This window comes from Callithrix jacchus, chromosome 20, assembly GCF_049354715.1.
Source record: "Callithrix jacchus isolate 240 chromosome 20, calJac240_pri, whole genome shotgun sequence".
In the NCBI taxonomy this organism is placed as follows: domain Eukaryota; kingdom Metazoa; phylum Chordata; class Mammalia; order Primates; family Cebidae; genus Callithrix; species Callithrix jacchus.
This window is the reverse complement of record NC_133521.1, coordinates 46944961-46971682: the sequence shown is the minus strand read 5'-3', so window position 1 is coordinate 46971682 and position 26722 is coordinate 46944961. Positions and strand designations below refer to the sequence as shown.

At 52.6% G+C, this 26722-nt stretch overlaps 1 protein-coding gene across 15 annotated transcripts in view; it reads left to right on the top strand.

Annotated features, from left to right (window-relative positions):
* Positions 1 to 26722, top strand: part of ANKRD11 (ankyrin repeat domain 11) — a 232043-nt gene that overhangs the window by 165032 nt on the left and 40289 nt on the right. For 8 of the 15 annotated variants that reach the window (XM_035281784.3, XM_054248547.2, XM_078358003.1 and 5 more), the window contains 2 exons: positions 10173 to 10318; positions 25507 to 25645. In XM_035281784.3, the coding sequence (XP_035137675.3) occupies positions 10232 to 10318; positions 25507 to 25645 (226 nt within the window). In that variant the 5' untranslated portion in view covers positions 10173 to 10231. The remainder of the gene's footprint in view (positions 1 to 10172; positions 10319 to 25506; positions 25646 to 26722) is intronic. The other 7 variants (XM_078358000.1, XM_078358005.1, XM_035281780.3 and 4 more) reach the window with 1 other exon arrangement.

Below are 26722 nucleotides of genomic sequence, written 5' to 3'. Positions count from 1 at the left end.
TTTTACCCCTTTGAAATCATCGTAGACTCAAGGGAAGTTGAAAAATTATAGAGCCTCATGTTCCCTTCCCCAGCTTCCCCCGGTGGTCACGAATGTGACATTGGAAGACGTGTTGACTAGACCCCAGACTCCGTTCAGATCCCACCAGCTCTATCCTGGATACCTGGTCCTAGAGCCTCCTCACGGGGTCCGACCTGTTTGTCATGGAGGCAGCCAGCTTCCAGGAGTCTCACAGGGAGTGACCTGCGGCTCACTCGGCAGTGTCCTGTCCTCTGCAGATTGGCCTGTGCTCTTGGGTGTATCCATAGCCATTCCTTTCATTGGTGTGAAGGAAACCCAGTTTGAAGGACATTATTGGGACAGCTGTTGAAGGGTTTTCCCTGTTGTCTGTTACTAGTAGGTCTTCGTGTGCGCATGAGGCTCCATTTCTCAGATAAATGCCCTGGAGTGTAGTCATCTTGTTGGGTGGCAGGTGCACACTTGGGTTCGTGAGGCACTGCCTCGATGTCCTCCAGAGCAGCAGCACCACCCCCCCTCCCCACAGTAAGTGAGGGAGTTCCAGCTCTGCTCCCTCCTGTCCAGCATTCATTCTTACCTTGTATTTCAGCCGTTTCCATAGGTGTGCAGTAATGCCTCACTGTGGTTTTAAGTTGTGTTTCCCTAACAGCTTAGGATGTTGAGTGTCTTTTTCATGTGCTTGTTCACGTCATACCTCTTCCAAAATGTCTGTGTCTCTGTTGGTTTGTTGTTTGATATTTCTTTCTTCTACATGTAGGTCGACCGTCTGACTTGTGATTTGTAGATATTTTCCCCTGTCTGAAGTTAGTCTTTGCACTCTTTAAGCTAGATCTTTCATAGAGCAAAAGATTTAATTTTGTCGAGGTAGTTTATAGATTTTTTTCTTTTATGGATTGTGCTTTGGTGCCTGGTCTAACTTTGGCCCTAGGTCCTAAAGATTCTCTCCTATTTTTTCCCTAAAATTTGTATAGGTTTTTATAGTTTTGTTCCACTTGAACCTAAGCATTTCATTTTTATTTGGAGCAACTATAAATGGTACTGTGTCTTTATTTCTTGTTTTCGTGTGATAATTGCTAGGGTGTAGAAATAGGATGGGTTTGCATATTGATCTCGGATTCTGTGGCCTTGCTGAACTCTGTAAAATAAAGTTTCTCGGGATTTTTGATAGATTCCTTGTGATTTTTGACATGGGCACTTATGCCGTCTTTATTCCATTTCTCCCTTTCTGCCATTCCGTTTGTTTCCCAGTCTGCACCGTGCTGGCCAGACTTCTGTTGAGTGCTGAGGGGCAGCCCTCAGCACATCGCCCTTCACCATGCTAGCCTCAAGCTCTTGGTAGACGGCCTTTACTGTGCTGAGGATATTTCTGCATACTCCTCTTTTACTAGGAATTTTTATCATGAGTTTTGAATTTTATCAGATGATTTTCTGCACCGGTTGTGATTATGTGAATTTTTTTCTTTAGCTGTTGGCATGGTGGATGACGATTGATTGATTGATTGATTGTTGAGCCAGCCTTACATATTTTACTGTTACCAGAAGCGTAGGTATCCTTCCAGATTTCTAAACCTGTACAGATTTTTCTATGGGTTGCACCCACTTTTTTCTGCTTCTCCACATGGTCGTGTATCTGGAGATCCTCATTTGTTCTGTCAGCTCCATGTGCAGATGTGCCGGGATGCCACCAGCAGCCCCTGGCGGGGGGCTTGGTGTTCAGCTCTTTTCTTAGTAGGCGCTGCAATGCTCTGCTCTCGTACAGGCACATTTTCGTGTCCTGGTTATGTTGTTTTGGTTTGGGGTTTGGGTTTTTTTCACACAGGGTCTTGCTCTGTCACCCAGCCTGGAGTGCAGTGGTGTGATGTCACCTCACTGAAGCCTTGACCTCCTGGGCTCAAGGGGTCTTCCTGCCTCAGCCTCTCAAGTAGCTAGGATTACAGATGCACAAAACCTCAACTGGCTGATTTTCTGATGTGTTTGTAAATATGAGACCTCCCTACATTGCCTGGGTCTTGAACTCGTGGGCCCAAATGACCCCCCTGGCTTGGCCTCCTGAGTAGCTGGGACCACAGGGGTGAGCCACCATGCCTGGCCCTATTTGAGCAGATTGAGCAGTGGGTGGCAGGTTGTTGAGTGGTGTGCACCTCATGCTGCGGGGTGGCTGTACCCCTTCTGCAGGCCATCCTTCTCTGTGTTCCCAGCAGCGGTGCATGACACTCATGACCTTTCTAACCTTCCTCTTTCCTGCCTGTTTCTCTCTGCTGGTCACTTCCGTGTGTTTATTTCCACACTTGCAAGCCTTGGAGGATATCTGCTGACTCACCCTCCATCTGCCGTCTGTGCCTTCCTTATGGCTGTGATTACTTTTAGCTATGCAGTTGTACCTTTAACACAAACGCCTACATTTCTTTGTCTTCATCACGTTTAGTTTATATCTTGGTGTCTTCTGTGTAAGAAAAGCATTTTCCTTGCTCTTCTTCCCCTCCATCTTCACAGAGCTGTGCGTCCCCTTGTCAGGCTTCTAGCTAGCTCCCTGTCCTACTGCGTAGTATGTGCTGGGCGTGGCCAGGCCTTCCCAACGTGCTGGGAAGCCTCAGGTTGCTCCCTCATCATGCTCTTGTCCCTGTGGTTCCCAACAGGGCCTAGTAGGGCAATGTGGTTCTTCGTCCTCAGGGCCAGGGCCCCCTGAGAAAACAGGTTCTGCAGCCAGGGCATAGTGTGGCCTTTACCTCTGTCTCCCTAAAACTGTACTTCAGCTGAAAGGCAGCACAGCCCCAGAACGTCCACACGGTACAAATGTACGACTCAGCAGACGGCAAAGCAGACACCTCTGCAACCTTGACTTAGAACGCCCTCGGTTTCACCCTCACTTCCAGTTCCCAGTCCACCCAAGCAGCCATTATCCACACTTTCTCATGATGTCAACTAAGTATGCGTCCCTAAGTACTGTAGTTTGCTATTTTCGGAAATTTATGTGAATATGTCGTGTGTTTTTGTCCCCAGTATTATTATGATGTGTGCGTGAGAGAGAGAGGAGGGAGAGACAGGGTCTGGCTCTGACTGTAACGCCCAGGCTGGAGTGCAGTCAGAGCCAGATGCTCTTGGCTCACTGTAGCCTCGACCTCCTGGGCCCTCCAAGTGATCCTCCTGCCTCAGCTTCCTGGGTAGCTGAGGCTGGACGGCATGCACCACAGCGCCTGGCTAGTTGTTAAATTTTTTTGTAGAGACAGGGTTCCTCAACATTATCTGTGGGGTTGATTCGTGCTGTGACGTGTGTGCTTTCCCTGCTGTGTAGTGTTCCATCCTCACATCCAGCGGCGTGCTGCAAACCCCACTGTTGCGAAGCATTTCATGCTTGTCTCCGGTGTGTGTATGCACCTGCCTTTCTTTTGAATGTGTATGTCCCCAATGGCATTGCTGGGGCACGCCTATGTTCAGGTTGAATAGAGAGCGCCAGATTCGTGAGATTGGGTCAGTTTCTGTTTTTTCTACCTCATCACCAATACTTGTGTGTATTAGTGTTCTGTAGAGGGACACGACTAATAGGATCAATGCATATGTTGAGGGCAGTTTATTGGGAGTATGGGCTCACATAATCACAAGGTGAAGTCCCACAATAGGCCCTCTGTAAGCTGAGAAGCCCAGAAGCCAGTCCGAGCCCCAAAACCTTAACAGTAGGGAAGCCGACAGCACAGCCTTCAGTCTGTGGCCAAAGGCCCGAGAGCCCCTGGCAAACCACTGGTGTTGGCCCAAGAGTCCCAAAACTGAAGAACTTGGCGTCTGATGTTTGAGGGCAGGAGGCACCCAGCACGGGAGAAAGCCCGAAGACTCAGCCAGTCCCATCCTTCCACGCTCCTCTGCCTGCTTTGTTGTAGCTGTGCTGGTCACTGATTAGATGGTGCCCAGGCAGACTGAGGGTGGGTCTGCCTCTCCCAGTCCACTGACTGAAATGGCACTCCCAGGGACAATACTTCACATCCTTCAGTTCAGTGAGGTTGACACTCAGTAGTAATCATCGTGTTTACCTTGGTTTTACTTTGGGTTCTCTTAATGACTGATGTAGTTGAGAACTTTGCACCCACTTGCCACCCTCCTGGCTTCCCTCCTGTGTCCATGTTCATGTTGGATAGTTTGTGTTTCTCGAGCAGGGGGCTTCTGTATGTTTCACGCAGCTTGGTGGCCGAGCGTGCGTGTGTTACCAAAGCAGAGGTCAGACATGCAGAACGCCCTCCTAGCGCTGCCCACCCTGTGGTAACAGAAAATGGAAGTGCAGTAGGGGCCGCGTGTGGAGAACGGGGCTGCAGCAGAGAGCCTTTGTGCCTTGGAACAGAGGGTGGGGAGGTGGGAGCAGCCCCTGTCACTGTAACAAGAAAACCACAGATCCTATGTATCTCATAAATAAGCAGAAATCTGTGTCTCATGGTTCTGGAGGCTGACACGCCTGAGATCAAGGTGCTGGCAGATCTGGTTCCTGGCATTTTCTCATGCAACATAGTGGAAGGGCAGTTAGGCCTCCTTTTTTTTCCCTTTGAGACAGAGTCTCGCTCTGTCACCGGGCTGACCACGCAGTGGCGTGATCTCGGCTCACTGCAACCTCCACCTCCCAGGTTCAAGTGGTTCTCCTCCCTCAGCCTCCCGAGTAACTGGGATTACAGGCATGCACCACCACTCCTGTACTCGCAGCTGCTTGGGAGGCTCAAGTGGGAGGATGGCCTGAACCCAGGAGGCAGCGGCTGCAGTGAGCCATGATCACACCGCTGCACTCCAGCCAGGGCGAAAGAATGAGACCCTGTCTGAAACAAACAAAATGAACCGTTCAATGAAAGATAAGGTATTTGGAGCATGGCCTTGTGTGCTCTAGGCAGGCCAGGCCTCCTCACCATGCGTTGTGCCCATGCAGGACTGCTGCTTCCAGCCTCTCCTCACTCCTCTTCCCCACCCTCCCCAGTGTCCCCACAAGGTAAACAGCCCTTTGGCGTTTGATCCTCTCAATCATGAGTGTGTTCCCGTCTTTAGAATTGGAGCTGGGATTGAACAGTTCTTGGAGAGCTTTCCCCCACCCCCTTTTCCATGCGACTTCTGACTTCCAGTCTTCTCTGTGTGAGGGCGCCTCCCTCCTCCTGGGCCTCTGAGACCAAGTGCCTGTGTGAGGGGGAGGGGGCTGAATCACATCCCTTCTCAGGGACTTTGGGAACCATTCAATATTTAAATGGTAATTAAACAAACTACGGGTCGGTGGAGTTGTTAACTTATGCAAGGAGAGGAGCATTTGCCCAGGACATGTTTAAAAGCCCTGTTCTGTCAAAACACTGTGTAAGACAAATCTGAATTTGAAGTGTTCTCTTTCTCCCTGGGAGTCTGTGGAGAGTAGTGTTGTCTGTTGAGGCAGAGAGACTCATGCAGGTGGAAGGGGCTTGATGTTTTAATATAAATTACAGTGAACCCTTGAATGACACAGGAGTTGAAGGCACCAGTCTCCTGTGCAGCTGAAAATTTGTATATAACGTTTAACTTCCCTGAGCTTAACTAACAGCCTCCTGTTGACCAGAGCCTCCGACCACGTAAAGCCAGTCACATACATTTTGTGTGTTATGTGTGTTGTACTCTCACTGTTAGGGTAAGGCAAGCTAGAGAAGCAAAACTACTAAGAAGATCATGAGGAGAAAACAGACCTAGGCCTCGCGCAGCGGCGGTGATCTCAATAAAAGGCTTTCATCCTTGTTTTCACATCGAGGAGGCTGGAGAGGAAGAGGAGAGATGGGTCCCGCCGTCTCAGCAATGACAGCGGCAGAAGAAAATCTGCGTATAAGCAAATCACGTGGTGCAGACCCTAGCCCAGGTTGTTCAGGAGTCCACTGTACTTACGTTCTATGCCTTTATTCAAGGTGAATTTCAGTCCTGAAGTTTTTTTTTTTTTTCCTGTGAGTTTTAGGAATTAATTGTGTCACTACAAGTTTTTTCTTGTGTGGTCCTTCTCACATGTTAGTGTGCAGAGCAGAACAGTGTGAAAGTGCAGGGTTGGAATCAGAAGGTCTCGGGGACCCGTGAGTCTCCGTGTTCCACTGGCTCCCTGGTGATGCCAAGGCCTCTGGCAAGGAGTGCTCTGGGCAGCCGCCACCCCATGGGTGTCTCCGGATCCTAGACTAGCTCTGATCCTAGAAGCCCAGGAGAGGCAGCTCCAGATTCCCCACCAGTGCCTCCTGCTCTTCACTCCTCAGCTGAAGAGACCAGATCAGGCTGGAATTCCTGGGATTTTTGCCAGGCTCGCCTTACGGCAGTCAGCATAACCCCTTCTGTGTCAGGCTTGGTCCTGGAGGCAGGCTCTTTGGTGCTTGCCGAGTCTCCTAGGGAGCACAGGGAATCACAGTTGGGCTCCTGTGTGTGCGGATGGGGAGGGTGCGCTGTCTGGGATGGTTTAGGTGAAGGCTCTGTGCTAGCCGGCGTGTGGGGAGTGCTGGGAAGCCTCCCCTGTGGTTTCCCTGGGCCGGTCTTGACAGCACCTCTCAAACTTGAGTGCTCTCGATGCCCCCTTCAGGGAGGATCAGGGTGTCCTTGTTCCTGTCATGTCTCTTGAGCCCCGTGGTAGGGGAGGTGGAGCCCTGATGGGCTGCAGGGCCCCTTGCAGTATGGAAAGGCACAGGACAAGGACGGCTGTGCCCAGCATCAGCTGGCCCTGGATCCCAGAGCTGTCTACAGATACTGTCCACTCCGCTGGGCTGAGCTGTGTCTTGTTTTGGCAGCTGCGGGGCTGCCAGCTAATGGGCAAGTTCCTGAACCCACAGCATTGGTGCTGTGGATTCTGCGACAGGGAGTGTGCTGCTGGCTCATGTGGGGAACTCCCGCCACCCTGGACTCTCGGTGACCCTGACAACCTGTGGAGCTGGGACAGTTGCCGTCTATCTGGAGGTGAAGGAACAGGGAATGCGTGGCACGGGGCTGGTCAGGGCCATGGTGCTGTCCAGCCCCTTCAGCCGCAGCTCTGCATTTCCCTTCCCATGGGCCGTGCTCTCCGCTCTGCACGGGGCATGAGTCAGCCCCAGTGTCCCGAGGCACATTTCTTCTCCTCCTGACTAAAGGGTCACGAGTTTAAAATAGACTTTGCCTGATAACTTGGAAATGAGGGAGATGTAGGCTGCTCTTAAAATGAGTCTAAGCAGGGACAGCCAAGTCACCTTCCAGGGAAGAGACTCTGTCCTGGGGGTGAGGCTCAGCAGCCCCTGCTGTGTGGTTGGCTGTGCAGCATCGTGATGAGAAGGCACAGGGGCCAGGCCCAGGGAGCCTTGGAACTTGTCTAAAGTGGGGACTCCCATGTGTTCAAAGACTGCCCTATGTGACAGCTCTGCCAGGGAGGTGTGGAGGTGTCATGGCAGCCCCCACCCTCAGACAACGCCCGTGAGTAAGCCGAACCTGTGGGCTTGGCTCCTGAGTGCCGTGCAACTGCTGGGAGAAGTCACTGATACGGCTGAGTGAGGGTGCCTCGGGCCTCGGCTGGCTCTGCCATGTCATGGCAAGGGGCGAGGCTGGCCAGCCCTACACCTGGTGCCTGCAGACAGGTCCCGGGAGTCATAGGATGGGCTACATGGCATCCACATTGACCCAAATGCTTCAGCAGCACATCTCAGCTCTGTCACCCATCTCGGTGACTGTGATAAGAGTGGCGGTTCATGGAGAGGCTGGGACGGGGCTGCAGGGCCTTGAGCAGATCGCTGCCGTCGGTAATGTGTTGTAGCCAAGGCCAGGCAGACAGGAGGGTCCTGGAAGGGCAGCGACCTGGATGGTCGTAGCCATATCGTCATGCAGGTGGCTAGAGAAACATCTCTTTCCAGGAAACACAGCGTATGCCTGGGGCAACACTCCCGAGCCACCGGAGTGTTTAGTGTGATGCAGGCCATGGGAAGTATTCTGCCTGGCGGGTGTGGCCCACTTCCTCCACGTCCTGAGTGCACTTCCAGATCCCTGGTCCATTGGGGAAGGTGCCTGGGCGCAGTCCCAAGCTAGGGACGCTGAGAGAACCAGATGTTTCAGGAGGGAAGTGATAAGCCCTTGCACCGTCAGGCCCAGGCACTGTTTGCAGGCCGTGGGGTCTGCACCCTGACCACACCAGAGCTGTTCTGGGTGTGTCCATGGGCCACAGACTCACTTCCGAGTTCAGGACGGTGGACTGTACCGTGGTGAAGGCTCCATTTTTCCATCCTGAGAGTAGGCAGTCTGGGTTTTGTAAAATTTTACTTCCTGATAATCCTTAACTTCTACTTAAACGTTGCCATTGAGTTTCTAGACAGCTGTGAGTTTGAACAGCCTTCCTTGAGTCAGGCGCTGAGATGGCGTTTCTCCACGCTGAGACATTCCAGTTTTGTGGTGGAAAACTGGAAGAGAATGTAAAATTCAGAGGTTCAGATAGAGAAAATGTCTTTGGCCTCAGCCGTCAGGGATCGTGTTGGAAACACCTGGTGCCCCTGCACCATGGGTGGAGGCCTCAGGCAGTGAATACATGGACCAGACCTGTCCCTCTCTCGAGTAACTTTAGGTCTGTTCTTGTACCAGTTAAACACCAAGACAGCACTTTGTGGGATGTTATTATTTATTTTGAAAAGACAAAGCAGGTCTTGAGATGATGTTGGAAGAGAAGCATCTGGTGGTCTCACCGAAGCCTGTTTCCAGGGGCAGGTGGCACATAGCGTACCCTTGAGCCGATGGGGTAGAGGTGGGAGAGGCTTGGAGTGGAGCTGCCACTCACAGGAGTATCTGCACACTGCTTCAAAAGCCACACTTGACACATGAGCAGGATGGGTAAATACTGGGGGGCGAGGGCAGAAGCTGCTTCCCGGATGGTCATGCATGGTGGGGCTGCTGTGGTGACAGAATAGAGGCCTGTGCACAATTCGGTTCCTGTGAAATGTTTTTGACGGACGGCATGGTGATGACCTGAATGGGGGACAATGGCTTTGGGCAAGGGGGTGTAGGTGTGCCCCCCATTCCTCTTGTAGGTGCAGCTGGAAGGCCTGGCTCTAGTGGTGAAGAAACCTAGAAGGGCCACAGGCCAGGAGGAGGCTGTGCTCCAGGAATGTCCATGCTGAGCATGGCGTGGTGAGGAGACCAGGACGAGGCTTGGAAGGAAGGAGTGCGCTCACACTTGAGTGTCTTACAGGGGCCCCTTCACCCCAGAGCGGTGGGGAGTCGGGAAGAGGGGCACAGGGAAGGCCTCCGCCATTGCCTGTTGAGTTTTCTGCAGGAAGAGTGGGACAGAGCAGAGCAAATAGTTCAGAAGTGGCTACTCTGGAATGTTCTTGCACGCTTTGTGCTCTAGGGACGCCTTCTCATATCCGTTACCTGGCTCTGCATTGGTTTCAGGCAGGGATTGGCTTGTGTGTGGGAGTTAGGTAAGAAGGTGGTTGGGTTGCATAGAAGCCCTTGGCTATCTAAGAATTTGCTACCCCTGAGAGGGGCAGTCTCTCCATGGCCTGAAACTTTTTAAGATGCCAAAATTTCCTTAAATATAGAAAATAAAATGTGGCTAATACAGTATGTGCCCTCAGATTTCTTGGGAAACCCAGGAGCTGGAGCCTGAGGCCCAGGGGAACATCTGGTTTCGTGGGCATGGAGTTGGGACCTCGGAGCTGCCGGGACTCCCTCAAAGACACCCCTTGCCCATCAAGATAGGGAGCTGGCTGTGCAAACGGCACAGGCCTGGTGGGGAAAGGAGTTGCTTCTCAGGTGGCGAATGGGATGTGAGGCTGAGGCTGTGGACCTGACCTGCCAGACCTGAGGACTATGGTACTGCACTGCCTGTTGTGGCCTGCGCGACCTGCAGGAAAGGGACCCCCTTGCGGCGCCTGACCATTTTGGGTGCAGCCTGTACCAGGTGGGACCCAGGACCCAGGTGCTGCTGACAGCCACACACTAGGCCAGGTGTACCTTTCTGCCGCCATGAAGTACCTGACCCCTCTCTCTCCTCCTTCCTGCACAAAGCTGCCATTCCTGTTGCTGGTGACCCGGGGAGGTGCATCCTGTGATGTCCCTTCCTGGGCCCAGCCCCTGCCCTGATTGGAACAGCTGCCTGCTTTGACGAGTTACTGAGTTTATTGAGTGCAGTTTGAGAGTGGATGAGTTTTATGCTGCCTCTGGGTTTAAGGAATGTTGTGTTCTCTCTTTTGAAGCAGACGGTTGATGATGAAGCGCCAGCCGTGTAAATGAAGATCAGGTGAGGAGCAGGACGATGCCCAAGGGTGGGTGCCCTAAAGCACCACAGCAGGAAGACCTTTCCCTCAGCAGCGACATGGTGGAGAAGCAGACTGGGAAAAAGGTAAGGCTGCCCCCTCCTGTCCCTGCGTGCTCACCACACCCAGATGGGGATGAGGCCAGAACGGGGTGCTCCCTGCTCATGGCTAGCCTATTCTCTGCCCTCCTGCCCCTTTCATTGTGCCTCTGTCTGAGCCAGGAGTGGAGAGGGTGGTGAGGAATGATGTTTCCAAAAGTGGCTTTGCTTTTTTTCTATTTGTTATTTGGGGAGCAAAGTCTGGCATTAAGTAATAGCTTTATGTACAGAAATTGCCCTGAGCCTTAATGTGGCTGCTTGTTTCTACACCCAGGATTACAGGATTCTGTCCTGGCTTCTGTTAGACAGACCTGTCAGACATTTAGATATCCTGACTACAAGCACTGCTGAAGAATGTCACTTCCAATTTTGGTTTATCGTGTATGTGAATAGGAAAATGATGTAAATTGAAACACTGCATTTTATTAATGTGCTGTTTATGCTGATTCCTGGGCTGCAAACTTCCTGTTCTGCCATGTGCTGGGTGACGCAGTTTCCTGGGGTGCAGACTTCCCGTCCTGCAGTAGTGGCAGGTGATGCTGGGTTCTGGGGTGTGCACTCCTGTCCTGCAGTGTTTGGGGGAGATGCTGAGTTTTGGGGGTACCTGGCGAATGTGAACTTGGACAGATCCAGGTTCAAGTTCAGGCATTGCCATATGTTATCTTTGTGACCGTCCACAGGTCAGCTGTCTATCCTGAGTCAGCTTGCTGTCTCAGCAGCAGGCACAGGAGTGGTTGGTGAAGCAGGGCCTTGCTGTGGAGGACACGGGTCAGCTCCTGCCAGCCTGTCGTCATCATTTGATCCTCGTGCTTCCTTGCTCTTCCTCTCTGCTTGGCCTGTGTGGCAGGCCGTTCATCAGTGACCTGTCTGACCTTCTGTGGTCCCTGGTGGGCAGGTCTGCTCACTGTGGTTCCCGGTTGCCAGTTGCTCTGAGCTGCCTTCTGGTCCCCAGGTCACTACCTGTGAGGCCGCTCACTGCTTCCTGTGCTGGTTTGTTGGGGCTTGGCTCTCTGGTCACGTTCTGGGTGTGGTGTGCGCTCAGCAGGCATCCCACATGTGAACAAACGAGCAGATGGCCTTCCTCTTAGCAACCACGTGGGCAATTCAGTTCACTAACTTTTGGTTAATTGTGAAGCATTTTGTGAACACGGACATCTGTAGGTGCTAAACGACAGAGGCTTTGATACCCTTGATGTCTGGGCAGTGTCCGAGTGTCTACTCCCACTTGCTCTGTCCTGAGCCCCTCGTGCTGTGTGCAGGGCGAGGGGCACTGTGGCATGCAGCCATCAGCGAAGGATGAGCTGAAGCTGGTGCTTGGTCAGCACCACACTGCAAAGCTCACCCACGGGGATGCACAGGTCTGTGAAGCCTTTGGTGGGTCTGGGTTTGGTGCGTGGGATGGGCGTGTCCTACCGAGCTCCTGAGGAGATGGGTGCAAACGTGCGGCCTTCAGCGGTGAGGCAGAAAGGCACAAGGGTGGATCCCTCTTCCTGATGGTTCCTGCTCTTCTGTGGCTAAGCGCTTGGAGTGTTGGGACAGCTTGGCCTCATCTTCCTCATCTCAGGCGGTTGGGTCCTGGGACTCAGCATTCATGGGGAGCAGCCCAGCTCTGCAAGGGTGCAGAATGCTATGCACATAGCCCAGGCCTCACCCTGTCCCCTTGAGCTCCTGCTGCTGCTTCAAAGCTTCGGCTTCAGCACATTCCATGCCTCGACTTGGCACTGCTTTTGTGCTTTGAAGAATTCCCCACGAAGAGCTGGAACTGTCTCCCAAAAAGGTTGTGTATGGTGCGATTTCAACCTGAGAGCTTGGAGGTGTGAACCGTGTGTCATGTTCACATGGGTGATAAGAGTGAGGGTCTCTGGAAGGGTTGCTTGGCTTCTGTACCTGGGCTGTGCTCGAGGAAAAAGATGTTTGGGTTGTGCCCTTGGGGATCTGACACTGGAGTTGTGAAGTGGCCGTGTGAACGGACTGCTGAATGAACCAGGCCTGTACTCACAGAGGATCCCAGCCTCCTGCCGACAGGCTTTAGGGTAAGAGTGATAGTGGCAGCCTGGGTAGGATGCAAAAGGCACGTGGGGAAAGGAGATCCTGGCTCTGGTGTTGATGGCACCTGTCACTCCCGTTCATCTGTGTGCCTGGTCTGACAACGATGAATAAGCAGTGGAGGGAAGAATCAGCTCCTTTGGCTCAGGTCTCAGAAATGCTTATTGAGGAGGGGATTCTGAGCAGTTGGACACACCAGTCTGCTGGCCGTGGTGGAGCCCTGCATCAGTGGACTTGGAGGGAAGGCAGTCCAGGCAGGGTAGCACGAGAAAGGCCAGGGGAGCCAGCAGGTTGTGTCGGCTCATGAGGGCAGGGTGTCCTGAGTTGCAGGCAGCCCCACCACTGACGTGCATTGTCAGCTGCTGTGAGATGTTCTCTTAGTGAAGGAGAAGAGAGACTTGACTTCACTGGTTCTAATATTGTAGATGCAAGCTCTGTTCACACATGTGCTATGAGGGATGCATGGATTGGACTCTGGGTTTTTCCAGTTAGGTTGCTGCGTTCTGGGTTCAGTTGTGAGTTTTGGTTTTTGGTTTGTTTTTAAACATGGTTTGGCTCTGTCACACGGGCTGGAGTGCAGTGGTATAAGCTCAGCTCACTGCAACTTCTGCCCCAACCCCAGGCTCAAGCCATCCTACTTCAGCCTCCTTAGTAGCTGGGGCCACAGGAACATACCACCACACCCGGCTAACTTTTGTATTTTTTGTAGAGATGAGGTCTTACCGTGTTGCCCAGGCTGGTCTCAAACTTCTGAGCTCAAGCGATCCTTCAGCCTTGGCCTCCCAGTGTGCTGGGATTACAGGCATGAACTACTACATCCAGCCTGTCCTGGGTTTTGGTTTTTTTGTTTGTTTGTTTTTTAGCTATTCACAGTAATGCCAGGCAGTTTTCTCATGGAGGCACACACATTTTAAATGTATTACAGGGAGTAGGGAGCTCTCAGACCTAGTTGAGCTTTCTTAGCTTAAACAGTAGGTTGAAATAGAATGTCTGGGAAAATGCAACCCCTGTTTGCAGCTGCTCTTAGAAGCTGGATTCCTTAAGGAGGGAGTGATGCCAGAGTGCCGGCACTCAGGTGCACACATCTGACATGCCCTTCTCCTGGTGTAGGCTGAAATGGCTTCTGCTCAGTTTTCTTCCATAAACTCCCATTTCCCCAGATAAAGTTTTATGTTATCAAAAACAATGTATTTTTAGATTTTTCCGAAAGAATCGTGATCTCCGTGCCATATACATGGAAGATGGGAACGGAGCCCAGCCCAGTCCTGGGGCCATGCTGACCTGACAGCTTGTTCTTGTCCCTTGCACAGTCTCAGGCACACCAGAGAAGGGGCTCCTCTCAGGGCCCCCTCTGGGAGGCAGTCTCTCACCACTGCTGGCCACGTAATCCTAGAACTGCCGGGCTGCCTCAGGAAGAAGCAGCAGGTGTCTGCATCATTGAGTGTGTTCTGATGCAAAGGTGTCTAGGGCCGCCAGAGAGCAGCATCGTCCCCAGCCCCATGGCTCAGTCATACGGTCTAACTGTGCTCCGTGCATGCCACCCAGAGCACAGATAGCCTGTCAGCCACCCGAGCTCCATTTGGTGGTTCTCAAAGCGTGTCCTCCGACCAGCAGAGTCACCTGAGCGCCTGGATCCTGTTAGGAGCCCGCATTTGCAGCCCCGCTCAGACCCTGTGAACTGTGTGGAGGCTGAGAAGCTGGAGGTGGCAGCCATGGGCATAGAGGCTGCAGCTGAGAACTACGCATGTGAGCCCTCCAGCAAGTCTCAGTGGAAAGCCCCAGTCTGCATCAGTTTCCTACAGACTCCTGCCTCGTCTGAGACCCTCCCTGAAGGTAGCTTTGTCAGTGCTACAAGTGAGGGCTGTGAGCCACGTCAAGACAAGCATTGGAGAAGCTGGGAGGCCGGTGCCTGGGCTTTACTGTGTCCCGCCTCATGCTGTGGCTTCTTGAGCAGGTCTGGGATGGGGCCTACTCATAACAGAGCCCAGAACTCACCCTTGGAGGAGCAGGAAGCTGTGTGTGACGGCAAGAGCCCACAAGGGCAAAGCTGGGCCCAGCTGCCACCTGAGTGTCAGCTCTGCCTCAGGCTCAGACAGGCCTGAGGCCATTGTGGGCCCACATGGGATCCTGGAGAGGGTGGTTTCTGTCCATCCTTTTCACTAAGGCAGAAAAGGACACCGGACATAGAGGAAGCCGGGTTTGCCAGACTTGGGTCTGCTTCTCTTGCCAGTCCTTGGGCTCAGAGCACAGAGCCTATGGCTGGCCAGCCCGGCACATCCTAGAAAGCTCTGACCACTTCTGCTTACCCACCACCCAGTTCACATGCCTGCATGCTGACTCTGTCCCACCCTCTCCTGTGTTATTCCTCTCTCAGAACACTCTGTTTCCGTCTCCTCCCACCCCAGGTTTAGCTCTGAAGGAGTGAATTTGCATTCTCTGTGTGCTCAGCTCTGCCACATGCTGTCTGCACTGAGGCTCACCCGATGCTGTGAATGCTGAGCCCCTCAGGTTCTCACATCATGTTTTAAGAAGTGGAAGTCCTGACTGGGCGCAGTGGTATGGGCCTATAATCCCTGCACTTTGGGCTGAGGCATGAGGATCACCTAAGGTCGGGAGTTTGAGACCAGCCTGGCCAACATGTGAAACCCTGTCTCTACTAAAAATAGAAAAATTAGCTGAGCATAGTGGTGCATGCCTGTAATCCCACTTGGGAGGCTGAGGCAGGAGAATCGCTTGAACTAGGGAGGCACAGACTGAAGTGAGCCGAGATGGGGCCACTGCGCTGCAGCCTGGGCAACAACAGAGTGAGACTGTCTCGGGGGAAAAAAAGAAAAGAAAAAAAAAAAAAAAAAGCAGAAGTTCTTCCCTGTGTTCCTTTTCCTGATTTTCATTAATAGAATAAAGCAAAAACTTCCCACTTTAAGGGCGTAAATGCCAAGGAAATCCTCTTGGCTCTGGGTCCTTAGTGGTGCATAGGGTGCTCTGGGTCCTGAGACAGTGGTACATAGGGTGCTCGGGGTCATTAGATAGTGGTGCATAGTAGGGAGCTTGGGGTCCTTAGTGGTGCATAGGGTGCTCAGGGTCCTCAGACAGTGGTGGGTAGGGTGCTCTGGGTCCTGAGACAGTGCTGTGTAGGGTGCTTGGGGTCCTGAGACAGTGCTGTGTAGGGTGCTCGGGGTCCTGAGACGGTGCTGTGTAGGGTGCTCGGGGTCCTGAGACGGTGCTGTGTAGGGTGCTCGGGGTCCTGAGACGGTGCTGTTTAGGGTGCTCTGGGTCCTGAGACGGTGCTGTGTAGGGTGCTCGGGGTCCTGAGACGGTGCTGTGTAGGGTGCTCGGGGTCCTGAGACGGTGCTGTGTAGGGTGCTCGGGGTCCTGAGACGGTGCTGTGTAGGGTGCTCGGGGTCCTGAGACGGTGCTGTGTAGGGTGCTCGGGGTCCTGAGACGGTGCTGTTTAGGGTGCTCTGGGTCCTGAGACGGTGCTGTGTAGGGTGCTCGGGGTCCTGAGACGGTGCTGTGTAGGGTGCTCGGGGTCCTGAGACTCTGGCGCGTAGGGTGCTCGGGGTCCTGAGACAGTGCTGTGTAGGGTGCTCTGGGTCCTGAGACAGTGGCGCGTAGGGTGCTCTGGGTCCTGAGACAGTGCTGTGTAGGGTGCTCTGGGTCCTGAGACAGTGGCGCGTAGGGTGCTCTGGGTCCTGAGACGGTGCTGTGTAGGGTGCTCTGGGTCCTGAGACGGTGCTGTGTAGGGTGCTCTGGGTCCTGAGACGGTGCTGTGTAGGGTGCTCTGGGTCCTGAGACGGTGCTGTGTAGGGTGCTCTGGGTCCTGAGACGGTGCTGTGTAGGGTTCTCTGGGTCCTGAGACGGTGCTGTGTAGGGTTCTCTGGGTCCTGAGACGGTGCTGTGTAGGGTGCTCTGGGTCCTGAGACGGTGCTGTGTAGGGTTCTCTGGGTCCTGAGACGGTGCTGTGTAGGGTGCTCGGGGTCCTGAGACGGTGCTGTGTAGGGTGCTCTGGGTCCTGAGACGGTGCTGTGTAGGGTTCTCTGGGTCCTGAGACGGTGCTGTGTAGGGTGCTCTGGGTCCTGAGACGGTGGTGTGTAGGGTGCTCTGGGTCCTGAGACGGTGCTGTGTAGGGTGCTCGGGGTCCTGAGACAGTGCTGTATAGGGTGCTCGGGGTCCTGAGACGGTGGTGTGTAGGGTGCTCTGGGTCCTGAGACGGTGCTGTATAGGGTGCTCGGGGTCCTGAGACGGTGCTGTGTAGGGTGCTCTGGGTCCTGAGACGGTGCTGTGTAGGGTGCTCTGGGTCCTGAGACGGTGCTGTGTAGGGTGCTCTGGGTCCTGAGACGGTGCTGTGTAGGGTGCTCTGGGTCCTGAGACGGTGGTGTGTAGGGTGCTCGGGGTCCTCAGACGGTGGTGGGTAGGGTGCTCTGGGTCCTGAGACGGTGGTGTGTAGGGTGCTCTGGGTCCTGAGACGGTGCTGTGTAGGGTGCTCGGGGTCCTCAGACGGTGGTGGGTAGGGTGCTCTGGGTCCTGAGACGGTGGTGTGTAGGGTGCTCGGGGTCCTGAGACGGTGCTGTGTAGGGTTCTCTGGGTCCTGAGACGGTGGTGTGTAGGGTTCTCTGGGTCCTGAGGCGGTGGTGTGTAGGGTGCTCGGGGTCCTGAGACGGTGCTGTGTAGGGTTCTCTGGGTCCTGAGACGGTGCTGTGTAGGGTGCTCGGGGTCCTGAGACGGTGCTGTGTAGGGTTCTCTGGGTCCTGAGACGGTGGTGGGTAGGGTGCTCTGGGTCCTGAGACGGTGCTGTGTAGGGTGCTCAGGGTCCTGAGACGGTGGTGTGTAGGGTGCTCTGGGTCCTGAGACGGTGGTGTGTAGGGTGCTCTGGGTCCTGAGACGGTGCTGTGTAGGGTGCTCTGGGTCCTGAGACAGTGCTGTGTAGGGTGCTCTGGGTCCTGAGACGGTGCTGTGTAGGGTGCTCTGGGTCCTGAGACGGTGCTGTGTAGGGTGCTCGGGGTCCTCAGACGGTGCTGTGTAGGGTGCTCTGAGTCCTGAGACGGTGCTGTGTAGGGTGCTCTGGGCAGTCACCAGTGCTTTCATTCTTCCCAGACTTCCAAAATAGAAGTCTACTCTATTTAATTTTTTCTTCTAGAACTCATGCTCTCTTTTAAAATCATATCTTTGGCAAATGAAGGTTAGAAAATTTTTTTCTGCGTTCTGTAGGTTTTACAGTGTTGGTTCTGAGCTATGGGTCTGTTCTCCATTTCTGGTTAGTTTTTGTGCTGTTGGGTGTAAGCATAGAGGTCGTGTTTTGTATCTAGACAGGCAGTTGTTCCGTCAGTACTTACTGATACCAAAGCCAGACAGAGATACTGCAGGATAAGAAAACTACACACCAGGGGCCCTCATGAACACAGACGTAAACATTTTTAAAAATAATTTTAGCGAATTGAATTCATCAGTATATAAAATGAGCAATGTACCATGACCAAGTAGGATTTATACCAAGCATTCCAGTGTCAGTCAGTTAAAGTTGTTATATTATCAGACTGAAAAAAAAAAACCTTGTGATCATAGCAACGAATGCAGCGAAAACATCTGACAAATGTCAACACCCATTCATTATTTTAAAACAATTTCTGCAAACTAGGAATAGAGGGGAATTTTCTCAACCTGATACAGAGCATCTGTGAAAAACTTACAACCGACGTCACATTTAATGTCCAAGACTGAATTCTTTCCACCTAAAATGGAGGACAGAGAAACACTGGCCATCTTTACTGCCTCTCCCTGCAGGCTCCAGGCAGCACGGTCAGCTACAGGAAAGGCAGACTGGGGAGGGAAGAGGAATGCAGTCTTTATTCACCCACGTCTCTGGAGAAATCCTGAGACGTCTGAACAGAGGCTCCAAGCAGAAGTTCTTCTGCCGTGTTACAGTGCAAAGCCAGGGTGCAAAAGTGCGTTTCTAAATACTGTTCGAAAATCGTAGAGGGCTGAAACTGTAAAAATATGTTTGCTGTAGTATCCAAAATACTGATGATTTGGGGATAAATTTGACCAAAGATGTGCTGCAAAACCTGTAACCTGAAAGCTGCAAAGTACTACTGAGAGAAATTAAGGAATACGCAGTGTAGAGTTAGACAGTGTTCACTGATTGTTCAGATGCCATCTCTCTCCAAGTGGTTGTATGGATTCAGCATAATGCCAGTCAGAGTCCCTATGGGCTTTTTTTGGGTAGAAATTCTTAAGATGATTCCAAAGTTAATAGGGAAATTCCAAGGACCTAGAATAACCAAAGCCACCTTGAGAAAGAACAGAATTGCAGGACGCAGACAGTGCGTTTACAGTGCTCCCCGTGAAGCCACAGGCATGAGGTAGTGTGCGTCCTGGGCAGCAGGACAGGCCCGTGGGTGAATCGCCCACAAGCAGACCCCACACACAAGCAACTTGGATTGCCGAGGCAGCTGAGCAGGGAATGGAGCTGGGGTGACTGGGTGGCACCCCTGTGCTGCTGTCAGTGGCCAACACGACTCTCTTTCTTACCGGGCCCTTCTGCTGTGGCCACTCAGAAAGAATGAGCGCCAGAGGTAAGGTGTCAAGTAGACATGGCCAGTTTTCAGTTACTGCAACTGTCTTTCCTCTCTGTGTGCTTCCTGTGAGTGCAAGTCATGGTGTGATGCAGAATCTGTGTATGGCGTGTGCAGAGCCCACCTACCTTGTGTTGTGGGGAGAAGCCAGGTGATCAACGGACCAGTGGGCCCTGCAGGGTCTTTTTGACTCGAATGTCACCATCTGGTGGTTCTTGGAGCATCATGGGGCTGTACAGGAGGTGCCCAATAAGGATTGGACTTGATGTTTGAGGTATTCGCATTTAGGAAACAAAATCATTCTGTAACATGCACAGGTGGGTCCCGCTACCAGCCCTCTTGTGCTGGCGGGGAAAACTCAGAGGCGAAACAGGGCCTGCCCCACCCCAGCCACACACACTGCAGGTTCTGAGCCCAGGTTGATGGGCACTGCCTTCCTGGTAGCTGTGCCACACTCAGCCTTGTAGGCAGCTTGGGGGGAGCCCTCATGTCTGCAGGCATCTTGCCCGTGTTCGCTTTTCCCTGCACAGCTCGTTGAGGTGTCAGGAGCTGGGAGGTGAAAAAGAAATTTGTGAACTTTTAAAGTGAAATATAAATATACACTATAGCCGGTATTTCATCTGTAAAACCAGGGATAATCACCACCCACTGAGAACACACAGTATTTCCAGGGTCCTAGGGGCCTTCAGTAACGTTCCCCATACCAGAAGTCACCCCTGCTCTGACTTCTCTCTCCACAGGTAGGTTTCAGCTGTGGAGATTTCCATGGGAGACGCCGGTCGCTCTGCACTGTGTCTGACTTGCAGGATTTTGCTCCTGTCGGTGTTTCCTCCCCTTGTGGCTGTGACTGTGCCCAGCACTTGTGGGCCCTTCTGTGGATGAGCCAGTGTGCCCCAAGAACCACCAGGGAGTCTGCATCCCTGCCAACGCTCAATGTGTGGAACTGACGTTAGCGACTCTGACACTCTGACATGAGAGATGTGGTGGCATCTCACGGTGCTGTGGTGTGTGTTCTCTGTTGTCATCTGGTCGTGAATATGTCCTCCTGTGCTGTGTTGTAGAAGCTTCCATGCGTGATTCATCTGGAGCTCATCTTCACGTGGTTTGAGGGAGATTGGGTGTGCTTCCCCATGGAGGGTGACATGGAGCCTTTGTCACTAGGGAGCTGTGGCTGTGGTTTCTGCTCTGTGCAGAGCCCCCTGGACTCTGTGTCCTTTCTCCAGGACACCCTGTGTTGATGACCTTTGTCTTGCAGGCTTTTGGGACCCAAAAAAAAAATATCTGTCAGCATTTATACAGACAGCTTGTATGCCTTTACTACAACTCATATACATAAGACTATAAAAAAAAAACCATCAAAAACAAAAACAAAAAAAAAATCCTAGCCCTACTAAAGACTATATACAAGCCCGACAGTGACATTAATACACTACGAAAGACACACACCAGGCCACTCACTTAAGACAAACCAAACTAACTAAACTACTAAAAGCCAAGTACCACATTCCCCATTTACATAATCTTATCAAAAAAATCACCACTCAATATAATATACATGCCCAAGTAAATAAAAAAAGTCTAGCCAAGTAAAACTAAGACTCAAAAAAACTAGCCCTGAGAAACACTAAGAAGTAAATTTCACTAAAATAAAACCCCCAGTAAATAACTATAAATACCTCCTTGAATGTATAATATATTCTCTAAATGAGTCAAGGCCTTCCCCACTAAGTCCGAAACTACTTTGATGGTCACAAAAAAAAAACTATTACAAGACCTTGTTCCTTGGTTCAACCTCCCTCTAACACTAAAGTCAGATATTAGGCCCGCCTTTACTATACAAATTTCTCAGGGCCTAGCTAAGGCCCTGGTGGTTATATCCTAAAAATTACACTATACCTGTCGTCCCCAGAATTCAGAACAGGTCAAACAAATAAACCAGACCCTTAAAAACCCCTGACAAAATTTACCCTAAAAACCGATAAAAGCTAAGTCAGCCTGCTTCCTTTTGTCCTCCTCCGCGTCCGATGCACACACTATCAAAAAAATGTCTCCCGTTTTAAAATCATGTTCAGCAGGCAGGCCGGCTCCCTTACTCCCCAGACCCACAGAGACCGTACATGCTAAGGTCCATAACTGTACACTCCTTAAGTCCTTACAGGCCCTCCAGTCTGTTCAATCCCAAGGACATCAGCTCATTAAGGATACCCGTCCCACCCCAATAGACCTTGCAGACCAGCCGACACACCCCTTCCAGCTGGGAGACTGTCCTCCTTAAAAGATAACGCCATCTCCGGCCTCGCCCCCCATTGAAAGGGACCCTACAGGGCTATCCTGACCACACCCACTGCACTCGAGGTAGACAGATTAACAGCCTAAATTCATCACACCCACGTCGAGACTGCCCCTCCGAAGAAACAATAAAGCATCGACCATTCCATCCCCTAATTCACTAAAACTAAAACTTGTGCACTCTTCGCAGTCACCACCCTCGACATCCTAATCCGTGCTATAAATTCCTATAGCAAACGCCCCTTGAAACAAACAAACAATACTGACCTACTAGAGAAATTAATCATTTAATTCCTATAAATAAAACAAGGGAGGAATGTGACATGGTAAAAGCCCCGTAAAGCTGCATACCTCAACCATGCCTCAGCTTTCTGTTGAAACTGCTCTCTGTTACCCTGATGTGACAGGCAAGCAGTCCAAACCCACGCCGTCTTGGCCCCTGCAACTTGTAATAAGTAACTAAAGTCTGTAATTTCCGCTCTACCCAGGCAACCTGTAAACTAATGCTTGTCTTGACTTCTGTGAACCACTTAAGTAACCATCGGAATGTCTGAAGCCCCTCACCCTCACCCCTGCCCAGGAGCTGCTTTACAGAATGTCCAAAGCCCCTCGCCCCCACCCCTGCCCAGAAGGTAGTTTACGGACATAAAAAGTCTTGACACCCTCCTTTTGGGGCCATGGGTTGGAGAGACGTGACTCCTCCATGGCCGCCGGCAATAAAGACCCTGCAGTTTGACATACTTTTGTCTTAGTGTTGACTCTATGCTCGCTCTAATACAACAGTGGCACTCCCTCTGGGGAGCTGCCACACCAGTGTTGTGCCTTTCCTCCCTGTGCTCTTCATGTCTGCTTCCTGTTTTCTCAGCCATGTTTTGTGGTTGTCCGTGTAGACAGCATCTGCCTCTCCGGTTGCCCGTGGTTGCTTTCCCTGCACAGTGCGTTGTCTTTCTTGGTGCCATGTCCTGATTGTTCATTCACTTTCTGTATCCAGCACGTTTTCTCATCCACTCACGAACTTGAGTAGTTGACTTGTGTATTCCTTTGCATGTTTCACCTATGCAGTCACGTCACGTTAAGATTGTTAGTACTTTCCTTTCCTCGGTGGCAGGGATTGAGTCCAGTCTGATTCCAGAGGAGGCCTTATATTTGGGGTACACACGTTCCCAGCTTGGTCTCTGTGTTGTTCACGGCATACACCGCCTGTTCATGGCGCTCACCTCGTGTTTATGGTGAGTACCCCGTGTTCATGCCGTGCACCCCTTGTTTATGGCGTGCACCTCCTGCGTTCAGGGTGTGCACATGCCCTGCGGTACTTCATTTGTATTCTAGAATTGTTTATTTGCCTTTGGACAGGCAGTTTAGTTGTGTCATTTTTTGTATAACGAATAAAACTGCCTTGAATGTCCTTGTACTTGTTTGTAAACACACACACTCCTTTCAGTCCACGTCATGGGAAACTCACTTGCAGCTCTCCTGTGAAGCCTCGCTGGCTGCTTGCTGGGGTGGAGCCTGTCTTCTCCCAGCCTTCCTGGGGGAAGTTCTGGCATGCGTCTCCTGGTGGCTGTAATTTGCTTTTTCCTGATGAGAAACACCTTTTGAATGTTCATTGTCATTTGGATATTTTCTTTTGTGAAGTGCCTGTCAGGCCTTTTGTTTCTGTTTTTCCTGGGGTGTGCCTGTAGGCTTTCTCGCCTTCATCCGTGGCCCTGGGGACAGCTTTCCTTCTGCCCAGGCTTCCTGGAGGCCTTGACGAGTTTGGGGTTTTTTCTCCCACATCACAGACAGTGTTGAATTTTATCACAGGCCTTTTCTGTAGCTTTTGAAATGAGCACGTGGTTTTCTTTCCTTTAGTTTCTTAATGTGGTAAAATACATTGCTTTTTAAATTGCTTGCATTCTCAAATCTATTCCTATTCCTATCATTTGTGTTACCATATATATATATATATATATATATATATATATATACATACACATATATCCTGTCTGTGTTTATAAGTTATGTTGGTTTATAATATTCTTCTCATGGAATACCCTGTTCAGGTTCTGAAATTAGGGTTATGTTAGCCTCCTTGGATGTTTGGTAGAACCCTCCCCTGGGCTAGGAGTGTTCTTGGAGGAAGGGGATTAAGATGCGCTTCTTCGTGGTGTGTGCCATTCTTTCCTGGCATTCGCCGGCCCTGTGGAAAATGCCTCTCATTCCAGTGACTGGGGACTGCACTCTGCAGCAGGGAAGGCGGGGGCGTCGAAAAGCTCTGGAGATGCAACCAGGCGGCGGGCGAGCTGCATCCGGGCACCCAGGCCGAGGGCCAGGAGGGACCTGCCCTGCTGGGATGGGTGTCACACTCCTGAGGCCCCGTCTCCCCCTGAGGTCCACCTGGCGCCCTCCTCCTGTCTGCATGCTCACTGGAGAGGTGGGCACACGGCCATGAGTCAGGTCTTGCTTGGCAGCTTCTCTTTCACTCCCGATGCCTTCGTGAAACAAGCTTGCAGCATGTTCTGGAAAGCTCTCCCATGGTCACTCAGGGATGTTGCTGATTAACTGCCAGGTTTGGTGGGCGCACTGTTGACCAACTGAGCTAGAAGATGCATCTGGGCCCCAGGGGGCAGGGCTGTGGCTGGGGGTGCTTGGGCTTCTCGGAACAGTTGAGTGCCTCAGCCCCGGAGCAGCTGAGGCCTCCTGTGCTCTGAGGGTGCCGATGACCACTGCACCATATTTGCCGGCAGCTTACTCAGGGAAAGTTCCAGAAGGAAGGCTTACTGGTGGGGAAGGGGGCAGTGTGCTTCTGGGGACAGTGGTGTCCCTGACGGCAGCGAGATGTAGCACCCAGGACCTCTGTGTGACATGCTTGGTTGGTGTGGGTGGGCGCTGCCCTGGCATCTTGCCTGTGGCTCTGCTGGTGCCCCATGTAAAGGAAGTCGCCATTTCTGGAGCCTCTACCTCTGATGTGTACTGGAGAGGCCGGGCATGGAGTTGCTGTGCCTGTCCGGTCCTGGTGCTGACGAGAATTTGTAAGACTCCAGTGAGCAACCTGAGCCAGGTCAGCCTGCCCGCCCACCCCCTCGCCCCGCCAGTGGTGCTCCTGTCTACTCTGAGAGGGGGTGCCATGACAGTGTTGGTGGTGCCTGAGTCTGTCTCGGGGCCTCCCCCCCCTCCCCTACTCCCACCCCGGTGCTCCTGTTTGCTCTGTGAGAGGAGGTTGCTATGACAGCGCTGGCAGTGGCTGAGTCTGTCTCGGGGCCTCCACTGTTGCGTGCTCTCCCACCTGGGTTTGAGATTGGGCTCCCCACCCTCTCCCTCTCCTTCCATGGCTTCCAGTTGTGCCATTCCATATACGTCTTGTGACCTCCCCCACACAGTACTGTTCAGGAGACTGCAGAAATTACAGAAACCTCATGTCCTAAGCACTGTGTATGTCACACCGGCTCCCAATCCCCATCCCCAGGGCATGTCCTCTGGCCAGTGGATTATGCCCATGAGACACACTTGCTCAAGACCAGCGTTGGGGCTGGGGCTGGAGTTGGGGCTTCTTGGTCCTGCCCTGAGTCTTGCCTGCTGGGTGGGCCTTGCACTCAGACCTGCAGGGGGCTCTGCTACCCCACAGGGTTCCTCCTGCCTCTTGGGGAGGTGAGAGATGGGGGCCGGGGGCTGCACAGTGGCCTCTAGAATAGCAGACAAGTCCATGTTCAAGAATGGAAAAGGCATAACTACAGCACAGCCCGTGTGAGATGGGCAGAGGAAGGAGTACCAGCTCCCAGAACTGAGGGTGGAGGGAGCCTAGCCCGGCCGCTCCCCTGGGGAGGACATGCATCTCCTGGAGGCCCTACCAGCCTTCACTCCACAGCGAGACTCCTGATGGGAAGGTAGCTATGAGTGGCACCGCCTCTCTTTGGAGAAGGCAAAGCCCTGGTTTTTCCTCATTGTTTAGTACTTCCCCAGGAAGGCAGGAGTGGAGTGGGAGGTAGCGCGTGTCTGCCACCTCTGCTTTCTCCACACATACACCAGGGATTTTCCAAGAGTCCCTCAGGTGCACGGGACGAACCGTGGGCGAGAGTCAGGGCTGAGCCACAGCCAGGCCCCAGGCTTCTGGGTGAAGGTGCTGCTGTCGGTGACCAGCCTCACCTGGCCACGCCCCGGGGTGCAAGAAGGGTGTTCACTGCCCACATAAGAGATCTGCTTCTCCTGGCACATGAAACAGAATCTTAGTGGACAGTGAGCTTGAGCATTTAATTTAGGAATAATCACTGAAAGCATCCCTTTCTTTTCTAGGATAAAGATAAAGTTTCTCTAACCAAGACCCCAAAGCTGGAGCGTGGTGATGGCGGGAAGGAAGTGAGGGAGCGAGCCAGCAAGCGGAAGCTGCCCTTTACCGCGGGTGCCAATGGGGAGCAGAAGGACTCGGACACAGGTACCAGCCCGCAGCCCCTCCTGCAGTGGGCCCTCCATGGGCATCCCCAGCCCCCACCCGCCCCTCCCAGCTTTGCGCTAGGACCAACTCGAGCACTCTGCAAGCTGTCCAGGCCAGGGGCAACGGGAGGAGCACAGACCCCCATGCGCCACCTCCTCTTCACTCGAGGCTCAGCCCCATGGGGCTGATTGGAGAGCTGCACCCTTGGGTCCCACACGCATGGAGATGCCTAGTGTACGTCCAGCCCTGGGCGAGGTCTGGCTGCTTACCTGTGGGTCTTCTGACAGCTGGGCACAGGAGTTCATGGTTCCCCTTAGGGCCACAAAGGCACAGGAAGAAACTCCATCATTTGTAGTAAAAACTAAAAGGAGCCTTAGAAGTGAGCAGGAGCCAGGGAGGTCTTCCTAAGTGCAGATGGGGTCTGAGGCTGCAGAGCAGGAATGTGTGTGCCTCTGTGTGTGTGTGTGTGTGTGTGTGTGTGTGTGTGTGTGCTCATGTGTATATGTGCTGGGGTGTGCGTCTGCCCATGTGTGTGCCTGTATGTGGCCATATGTATGTGTGTGCCCATATTTATGTGTGTGCATCTGTGTGTATGTGCCCGTGTGTTTCTACGTGTATGTGTGTCTGCCCATGTGCGCTGTATGTGTGCATGCTTGTGTGTGCCCATGTGTATATGTGCTGGGGTGTGTGTCTGCCCATGTGTGAGCCTGTGTGCCCATGTGGATGTATGCCCGTGTGTGCCTGTGCTCGTGTGTACCCATGTGTGAGCCCATATATGTTCATTGGACTTGCTCCTGGTGGGGTCAGTGCCTCCTGCATTTTCTGCTTTCCAGCAGATTCTGTCTTGCTGCTGAATGGGGAGCCCAGGCCTCTGTGCTGGCCATGCTTGCTCTTCGGTGATTCTTGTGCCCAGAGGCCTCCTTGTCCTTCTGGTCATCCATTTTCTCTACAGCCCTGCTGGGGAGGTTGGATGCAGTAGAGCACGAGGCTGACCACAGACCCTGGAGTGAACTGGGAGAGCTCTGAGTCAGGCCCTGGGTTCTGTCCCTGGCTCCCTAAGCCTCCAGATGCAGCCGT